The 9,595-nt window shown below is 50.9% G+C and overlaps 1 protein-coding gene across 2 annotated transcripts in view; it reads left to right on the forward strand.

Annotated features, from left to right (window-relative positions):
- SOCS7 (suppressor of cytokine signaling 7) overlaps positions 1 to 9,388 on the forward strand; it is a 32,651-nt gene extending 23,263 nt beyond the window's left edge. For both annotated transcript variants that reach the window (XM_015078507.3, XM_027033937.2), the window contains 2 exons: positions 231 to 381; positions 3,587 to 9,388. In XM_015078507.3, coding sequence (XP_014933993.2) covers positions 231 to 351 — 121 coding nt within the window. In that variant the 3' untranslated portion in view covers positions 352 to 381; positions 3,587 to 9,388. The remainder of the gene's footprint in view (positions 1 to 230; positions 382 to 3,586) is intronic.
- The last annotated feature ends 207 nt before the right edge of the window (positions 9,389 to 9,595 follow it).

A 9,595-nucleotide genomic window follows, 5' to 3' on the forward strand; every position in this document is an offset into this window, starting at 1 on the left:
GTGTGTCAGCCTCCCTTCTGCAGTCGCTATGCAGAGTGGAGTGGAGGTGGTAAGAGGGAGGGAGACAGAACTGTAATAAGTGAGAAAGTGGGAATTTTCTTAGGTCGACAGTTTTTTGTGTAGTCTCGGCCATCCAGGGGTTGAAGAAGGAGGAAGGATTGAACGAAAGCGGCCTTTCGTTTATGATCTTTGTATGTAACACTTTACGTGTATCCCTCTTGTGTTCACAGACCTCTGATCTCTTATATCCGAAAGTTCTACTACTATGATCCTCAGGAAGAGGTGTACCTGTCTCTAAAGGAAGCGCAGCTCATTTCCAAACAGAAGCAAGAGGCTGAACCCTCCACGTAGCGAGGGGCCCCCTGCTAGTCGCCACCAAGGGTATGAGCTCTCTGTCTCGCTGCCCAGCTAAGTGTTTCTGGACAGTTATCATCGTCGGCCTCGCCCCCCTCCCCCACACCCCACGCGTATACTCTCGATCCAGGCATCTGCCCATACAGTTACCAGATCTGGTCATGGGGTCCAGGGGGCACATACGCCAAATGGGAGAAGAACAGATAGACATGAGAGGCCTCAAGAGTATTTGCCAAGCAGCATGCAAGCTAATCACTGAATATAAATAAGGAGGAGGGCACACAAGTGTAAGTGTGCGGTCTTCTCTCATAATTTGACCACTCTTCTTGCTGTTGCACAAATGACGTGTAAAACAGGACACCAAAGGGGAGGAAACTTCATCAAAGGGGAGGCAGACGTGCCTTTAATTGCAACAGGCGTGTGCTTCGGTGGGAACTCCCGAGTCCCATGGCTTGGCATGTGAGGGCGAGAGCAAAAAAGCTCACTCTTCTACTTAGATTTCCATCCGGACCACTGAAAAGTAAATTATTGAAAAGAGTAAGTGAATTAGCTAAGGAATTCATTTATCTAAGTGGCTGTTCTCCCGTCACTACACTAACTGACTTCTTGTCATTTATTCTCCCCATAAAATATCTTGGAATACTGGTTTGTGCAGATGAATGGTAATTAGTCTCTTAAATTGCAGTTACGTGAGCATTGAAAGGTAAGGATGAGTAGGGAACAAAATCGCCAGAGAGTTGTGATTTTTGGTGGTGTGGATTACCTGCAGGATCTCACGTTCCGGTGATCTGCAGGGTGCAGTGATCCCCCGTCTTTCACCTTTGCGTAGAGTGTCCTCTTGAAGCACCCACTACGTCTGCTCCCCTCTAACCTTCTCTGTTCCCAGTGCCCCCTCCCACACCGAGCAAACTAGGGGAAAAACCGGCAGAGTGTCAGCCTTAGAACCAAGGGAGCCATCATCTCCCCGTGCTCTCTGCTGTCTTTATAACCGGAGAGCGTGACGACTGGCGTTTATGTCCCACGGGTTTTCCTGGGCCATGACCAAGGTGATCCCAGCTGTGTGTCTCCCCTTAGCTCTGGACATCCCTGAGCCTGTGCTCTTGGTGGAAAGCATGTGAGCTGGCCTAGTAAAGATTAACAAGAGGAGAAGGAATGAAAGGAGAGTGATCAAGAAATGGTGACCCTGGGAGGCTGCGTAGCTTTAACTTAAAGCATCCTGGGCTGGGTGTGCAGTCTCTTGTCGTATCTTCAGTTGTAGGCAAGTTGTATGCCCTCGGAAGCGACTCCTACAACATCGAAATGCTCCGATGTCTGGGAGGATTTCTCTGCTTGGTGGCTTTGCAGTTGAGATTAGGAAGGGAAGGCAGGAGGGAACGGCGGCACCTGCACGGTGGCACCCTGGTGGAGTAATTAGGACCCTTTAGTCAGAGCACTGCTTCTGTAGGCACCGTGCCTCGGGAGGAACCCTCACAGCATGTTCAGGGGTGGGCTCAGGGTGGCCGAGGGCTCCAAACTTCATCATATGGGGAATACATGATTAACACGGAGCAGAGAAGTTTTGAGGTGAGAGGGGCTTGATGGCTGAAAGAAATACAAAGGAAGAGTGGTTGAACTTAGTCTGTGTGGCTCCAGGGACCACAGTGGATAGAAGTTATAAGGAGCTAGACTCTAGTCCAACTTTAGAAGAACTGGGTTTTTTTTTTTTAATGTTTATTTTTGAGAAAAGGAGAGACAGAGTGCAAGCAGGGGAGAGGCGGAGAACGGGGAGACACAGAATCCGAAGCAGGCTCCAGGCTCCGAGCTGTCAGCTCAGAGCCCGATGTGGGGCTCGAACTCACAAACCGTGAGATCATGACCTGAGCCAAAGTCGGATGGTTAACTGACTGAGCCACCCAGGTGCCCCTAGGAGGACCGTTTTAACAGAGAGGTCCAAAAGTGGAATGGTTTTCCAGAGGCGTTAGTGAGTTCCCCCATTTGTTTATGCGCTTAGCAGATATCTGTTTACTTGTTGAGTACCCAAAGTAGGTTGGGAAAAGTGCTGTGCGGGATAGTCCCTGGCCCTGACCTCGCTGAGCTGCAATGCTCATAGGGAGAGACAGACAGACAGCAAACATGTAAATAAGTGAATAGGCTGATTTCCGTTGACTGTACTGTTACGGGGAATAAAACTTGGTGAAGTTTAGTGATTAGGGGTGGGAGAGTGGTACTTAGGTTTGGATGATCAGGGAAGGCCCCTGTGAGGAGGTATCCTTTCAGCTGAGATCTGAATATCAAGGAGTCAGAAGAAGATCTGGGAGCAGAGCATTCTGGGCAAGCGGTCCAATAAGCATAAAGGCCCTGAGATGGGAAGGGGCTTGATCTGATAAGGTACAGGCCAGGGGTAGCCATTTGTCGTGAGTATGGGGGACAGTCGTGTATTGGCAAAGGATTGAACTGAGCTCCCAGGGTCTCTTCGCTCTGTGTGACACCGGGACTGTTGCCTGTGGCAGAGAGTAAGCATCATGCCATACTCCCTCCAGATTCAGACCTCAGGGCCCCTTGAAAAAAGGGAAGTACCACTCCTGAAGGGGGACGGCCCTATTTTGTGAAATTCAGCCCTTATGACTTCTTGTTGGTCAGCCTGCTTTTAATTTGGGAGTTCTGAATGGGCCACTTGGTCTGTGCGTACTGTCACCTGGGGAGTTTCGTGTCAGGGTGCTTGGAGTCAGCAGACAGGAGAACAGTTGGGACAGTGCCCTCATTAAGTCAGGAGGTAGAAGCCGCGTTGGCATTTGTGATTATATATCACTCCTCTTCGGTAGCCAGAAGCTGCAACGACCTATAGCGTTTTCTAGCCGGGCTCACCAGGGGTTACTCCAGGGGCTCAGTTTTTTCTTTCTTTTACTTTCTAGTCCCTGTAGCACACAAGCCTCAGGAAAGGAGGGGGGCGGGGGAGTGGGTGGAAAATTAAAAGGTGAGGGAAAAGGAGAGAGAGAGGTTAGGCAATGTGATGGAATATGTTTATTAGTTATTTTAGGACCTTTTTTTAGCGTCCAAGTCCTAGGCCGCTCAGGTCCCTGTAGCAAAGGCCGTTGCCACATCCTGAGCTGGGCAGCCGTGTTGGTGGGAGCCGTTGGCTTTTCAGGTCTCCGTTCTCTGTTTGAGCTGTACTTTTCCCCAGCCGAGGCTGGGCTGCTCTCCATCTTGGTTCCACTCCAGTGCGCCGCTCTGATTTTTTCCTTTTTTCATCTAGGCATTTGGTTGCCAAGCTCCAGTTTTGAAGAACCAAATGAAGCTACCGTGGAGGGGAGTGAGGAAGAACGAGGGAACGGGAAGGGCGGAGACCCTCTGTGCAAGGACTTTGGCTCCCCTCGCCGCTCTGGGGCTTGGAAGAAGCACACAACCACACTCTTTGAGCGGGGGCTCCGCCTCTTCGTGTCCAGCCCCTGTGCTATCCTGGAACTGGACCTCCTTGGAAAACTGGAAGAAGTCTCAACACTGTTCCTTTTTTAGAAGTTTTGTTTTGGGTATTTGCATTTCTCCGTATGGAAAACTTCCTTTAAAGGCAGCTGGGGTTTGTGCCCCATTGGGCTGGAAGTGGCACCAAGGGCGAGACAGGTCCATGGGAGGGGAGAGGAGGAGGGATTGCCAGTGACGGTCATTCAGCTGGTGCCAAAGGCAGAGTGCACACGTTCACCATTGACCTTGAAGAAGGAGAGAGGAGGAGTCAGAAGTGTAAATCAAGTGGGGAGTTTCTGAGAGATGAGAATCTGCCTCTCTTTAAGCATGGGTAGCCTCAGTAGCAGCAGGAAAGAAAGGAGGGTGGGTGGTCTCGAACAGAAGACTGCTGAACAAAAACCGGCAAAGGGCCCGCCCCTGCTGGGGAAAGTAGTGGCTCCTCACATCCTTTCCTTCTAAGGTTTTAAACGTGATTTCAGCATCACCTCTCATAGAAGCTGTGCTAGTTTTGTCTTATGGAATTCCTAAGTTCTGTGACCTCAAGCCAGTCCCATTCTTCCTCCACCCGCCACCCTCCACCCCTCCCCTCGAGATGACTGTACATTTCACTCCGATCATGGCAACATCGTTCCTATTGCCTCTGCCAGCTGTCAAGGCAATGGATTTTCTCATCACCTGAGCAGTTGAGAGCCCTCATCATGAGCTGCTGAAGTTAATGGAGCATGCTTCCAGATTCTTAATGGCAGGCTGTACCCGTGACTTAGGAGTCAGTGGTACTTCCCTCCATATGTCTGTCAGCTAGTGAGAGGGAACGTGGAGGACGGTGAGAAACGAAGCTGTTGTACTTGTGCTCTTCCGAGAAGAAGCGCTCCAGTGTCTCAGCCTTAATGGAACGTCATTGGATCAGAGAGGAGGAGAGCATTACATCTCCTGTTTTTAGGTTTATCGCTGTTGTCCCACTTCCGTGACGGGAGGTAGCAAGAGCTTTTTTATTTTCCTGTGTCTTTTCTAGCAACCCAAGCATTTTCGTGAGTCAGATCCTGTTGGCCCCCCTTCGTGGGGCAGTGTGTCAGATGCTGATTTGGGAGTTGCCCACCTTCCAGGTAGAAGTGGAGGAGGAGGGAGAAAGACTCCAGCGCTTTTCAGTGGTCTTTGATTTTTTTTCTGAAGCAGGCCATTGTCAAACCATACGATATTATGAGTTTGCTTTTCTATAGAGTTACTCTGGGGAGAGGTTTGCTATTAAGATGTGAAAATCAAGCTGTTTGGGTCTTTATTGTTCTTTTGTAGTAATATGCCATTAGACTGCCTTTTTTGGTTCCCCTGTGCTTATATCTGCCTCATCTCATGAGATAAAATAATATGGTCAGGTTTGTGGTTTCCTGATGGTTTGGGGGTGAGGCCCCAGTGTCTCAGTAATTTATAGGACTGTCTCATCTAGAAGTGTTGGCCTTCTGCCTTATGTCCTGCATGGAATGGCCAGTCTTCCTCCTTGTAGTGGAATTGGGAGGAGACTTGCAGTGTTACCTGTGTGTAAGCATAAGTAAAGAGGGGGCCCACAAAATGAGCTTGTAGTGTAAACACAGCCCACCTTTGTTTTGTTGTGAGGTACCTCTTCTCTCCTTGAATTCTGTGTGGTACTGCCCGCCAATTAAGATAGTGATCCCAGAAATTGGCTTAGTCTGTGAGTCTTGCCTCTTGGGGGTGCAGATTAACTTGCCATCTTGCAGAAAGTGCCACCCAACAGTAGACCATATATCTGGAATCCAGTGGGATCCTTGAGTGGCTGATGTGCAGCTCTTTGGGATTCTTTTATATATATATATATACCATTTCACCCACCCATCATTTAAAATTCTTTTTCTTAGTGTGTTTGCCTGGCTCTGGGCTAGATACTGTGGAAAACACAAGAGGGGAAAGACATGATGTCTGGCCTAAGGGATCTTTTAGGTGACTGCCGTCCATGAAGCAATTGGAGAATGTGGCAGAAGAGTCAAGGGCTGTCTTTAAAGAAATTCAGATGGTTAAGATCGGGGTAGACGAGGTGGTCTAGGAAAGCTCTTTGGTGGCGGGGTGTTGGGTCCTGGGCGAGGGTAGGACAGTGAGACAGGAAACACACGAATGGAAGGCTGGAAGCGGAAATCTGCAGGCTGTGTGCTGAGTAGTGTGTGCAGCCCCAATCCAGAGCAGCAGCGTCAGTCCCTCCTTTCTCAGTTTAGATGGAAACTTCCTAGCATCAGGCAGATCTGAGTACTGAGGGCTTGTGATGGTGAAGTGGAACCCAAAGCCAGAAGTCAGCTGGCTCCTGCCCACGACCAGGGGCCTCACTGCCCTCAGCACAGTCTGGGTGCTACCCTTTGTGGGACCAGGGGTTTCCGCTGGAGCATTCAGACAGTCAGGTCTAGAAGCAAACCTTAGCTGAAGAGGCATGACCCAACCTCACCACCGTCCTTCTTTCTCCTCCTGGGAAAGGGTAACATAGACCTGTGTCCGTGATCTGTTGGTGCGCTAGTCATGGCCCAGGCTGTAGCCTCGTCCTTCCTCAGGGTGGGCTGCGAGACAGAGTTGCACAGAGGGGAGACAGACTCTATCCGGAGATGAGGGGGAGGAAGAGGCGGGAGTGGGGCAGCCGGCTGAGGGACCGGCCTGGTGAGAGAGCAGAGAGAGAGCAGGAGCGGCTGGCCTATCGCCAGCACTTCCGCTCAGCTCTCCGGGCTGGGCCCACTCCTCCTTTGCCAGTTCTGTGTCGTGCTCGTTGAGAGGCGGTCCACAGACGGAACTCATTCCTCTTTGATTGTTGTATTTTAAAGTCACAAACTGGAAAAGGTTCTCACCTCTAGGGACCCACCATTGATTTCTAAGTTGTGGATGGGTCCTTGCTCGTGTGACCCTTACTTGTTAGTGGCCAACCTACTGCAACCTTCCTCAGGACAGGTGTGAACCACCATAAGCTAGTGACAGCTACTGCTACAATTTGCTGTTACTTGAAATTCGCGTGCTGTGGCAGGAACACAGCGTGAGGAGGGTGGGGCTTTGCTGTGAGGACTAGGCAAGTGGGGGACCACTGGGAGTTTGGGACCATTGACGGTGGCCTTCGCCTGTTGGCCAGCTGGTGCCTAGATCTAGTGAATGTGAGCCACGGGCGGCGGCATGCAGGCCCCTGAGAGGAGAGGCTGGGTGGGAGCTCGCCACCAGGTTTCCTCTCCCCTTGTCCTTCCTTTCCCTGGGGCTCGTGGTGGCCTTCGCCAAGGATGGGAGTGGTGTGGGGACGGCTGCAAACACACGGTGCCCACCCAGGAAGATCGGGGGAGCAGGGATGGTGCTTGGTGTTGGCAGATCCGAAAGTGAGAGCCTAGAGGAGAGCTGGATGCCTTGGGGTGCCCTCAGCCGAGGCCCTCAGGGGAGCCAGGCTGCTCGAAGCCCTCGGGTCCCAGCAGGAAATGGGGATGGGACTTTTCCCTCCAGTTACATCCTTCTGCACTGCTGCCTCCTCCTTGGCCTCAGGCCCTGAAGTTGGAGGACTAGGTGCTGGGATAAAGCTCCATGGCTGCAGGAAGGAGGTCTGAAAGTCAGCGTGCGTCTGCTTGTGTGTGTGTGTGTGTGTGTGTGTGTGTGTGTGTGTGTGTGTCTGTGTGTCTGTGTGTCTGTCTTCATTTGCGGAGGTCTTGCCACCAGTTGGGGTGTTGAGAGCATCTCCATCGTGGGGAGACCTGCCATTTGTTTTCCACTTTTAAGAGAATGACACGCCCCCTGTCCCTAAGGGAGGAGCTTCTGAGTTAGACATTTTCCCTATGGGAATCCTCTTGGTTTGGTTTGTGGGAAAGGGTGGAATGGATAAATGATTTTTATCTCTAATTGTCAACACAGCTGTTCTTACACTGAATTTGTGCTATTGCATACATGTAGCCATCTTTCTTTTCACTGCAGCAGTGTTTATCAGTAGTTCAAAATGATTTATTTGCTCCTGGGGAGTAAAATCTTTTTTATTAAAAAAGAAAAAGAAAAAAAAAAAAGAAAGAAAGCAAAGCGTGGCTCCCTCCCCCTGTGATAGCTGTAGGATTAGTGGGCCTCAAAGAAACTCAAGAAGGCAAAGTCGAGTCTGCCAGTCCCCGTGAGCTATCCCGTTTTGCCATCGGAGCCCTCGTGCTCAGCACAAAAGGACAGGAGGCCTTGAGAAGATGGAGAGCAAAGCATTGGGAGGAGTGACGTGGGGTTTGGGCCGTAGAGACGGAGGCACTGGGGACTCAGGTGCTTCAGTTCGAAGAACAGAGTAAAGTGTATTTAAAATACCGATTGTCTAATCTGCCAGGGAAAGACCTTTCTTTACATACAGATTCCATACTGTCTTTGTCCTTTCCATCGCTTCTTGACCTTCCTGGGAGGTGCTGGCCCAGTTGCTCCCTGCTTCCCGTCCGTCCTGTCCTCTGTACCCCTTCTCTCCTCCCTTCCCACCCCCATCTACCTCTGGGAAGCCAGTCCTGCATGCTGAGTCTGTGACTTGCCTTCATGCTCATTTCATCTCAGTTAGAGGGTACCTGGAGCTGCTCCCTCCCCACTCCCTCCCAAGTGCCAAGAGGCATGAAGGGGCAGGTAAAAAGCAGCCAGCCATGGAAGACGCGAATGTCTGGTTGCAGCTGGACTGCAGCCTTGGCTCCTGGAGAGAGAGTGTGAAGAAAACTTAGGACACTCTTGTTTGGAACCCAGGATAATCACACACCGCCCGCCCAGCTCGGGTGGGGCAGGAAGGCTGGTCTGGCTACTCCATCCCTGGTGCTCCCTTGAACGGGGACCTGCCCCTCGCCGTTCGGCCCAGAACCTTCTTCAAGGGACAACATAATCCAGGCACCGCTCTGTGGGCAGGCCGGTCGTCAGAGCGCCCACGCTGGTGCTGCCCGTGGCACAGCCACTGCTGTACATTTTTTGGTTGTTTTTAAGAAACTCAATGAAGAGGGGTGTCATTCTGGGCTCAGGGTGGTTGCCAGTTCTTTCCCAGAAGGGGAGCCGCACCCCCTGCAACCGCCTCTGTCCTGTTTGCCACCCTGCCCTCCTCCAAGCCAAAGTGTGGCCTGGCTTTTGTCTTCCCCTTTAGTTTTCCTCCTCTCTCCCCCCCTCCCCTTTTTGTGCTTAATTTATTAAAATAGTTGCTGTATAATTTATTTTCATAAACGATAAAAAATTACTAAATGGTTAAAATAGACTTGCAGGCCAATCTTAAACGGGGCGGGAGGGTCTGTGGGGCGGGTGGGGTGGGGAAAGGGAAAGATGTTTTGATATAAACAAATGCACTTTGGGTGTGTTTTGGTATTTTTCTGGGGATAGATGGGTGGGTGTTGGGATGTCCCTGTAGATCAGTTCCAGAATGGGGTGTCTGTATATACTGTATTAATAGGCATGTTTGACTCTCATAAAGGGATGTTAGTAGCTCTGCTGCAGGTCCTGTTTGGAAACCCCACGTACAACTCCCAGTTTTTGTAAGTGTCAGTGCGGGGGACATTTGACTCTTGTGTTTGTATCTCCTTTTTATGATTGCTGTACTGACCCATGTCTTTCGGGGGAGGGGTGAAAAGAGATTTGAAATAAAAATGTTTAGAAATTACTTCATGTTATTTGGGTTCGTGTTTGTCAATCTTTCTGCCCTCTCCTACGGCTCCTCACCGCCACCAGCCCCGCAGGCTCACGCGACCCACCCCTGGTGATCATCGGGGCTTCTCCGCGATGTCAGCCAAGCCGCACACATCCGGAACTGGTCTGGTCAGAATTCGAGACGTTGGAAAGTTCCCCCAGACCAGTGGCCATTGCTCAA

The sequence above is a fragment of the Acinonyx jubatus genome, chromosome E1 (assembly GCF_027475565.1).
Source record: "Acinonyx jubatus isolate Ajub_Pintada_27869175 chromosome E1, VMU_Ajub_asm_v1.0, whole genome shotgun sequence".
NCBI classification, from domain to species: domain Eukaryota; kingdom Metazoa; phylum Chordata; class Mammalia; order Carnivora; family Felidae; genus Acinonyx; species Acinonyx jubatus.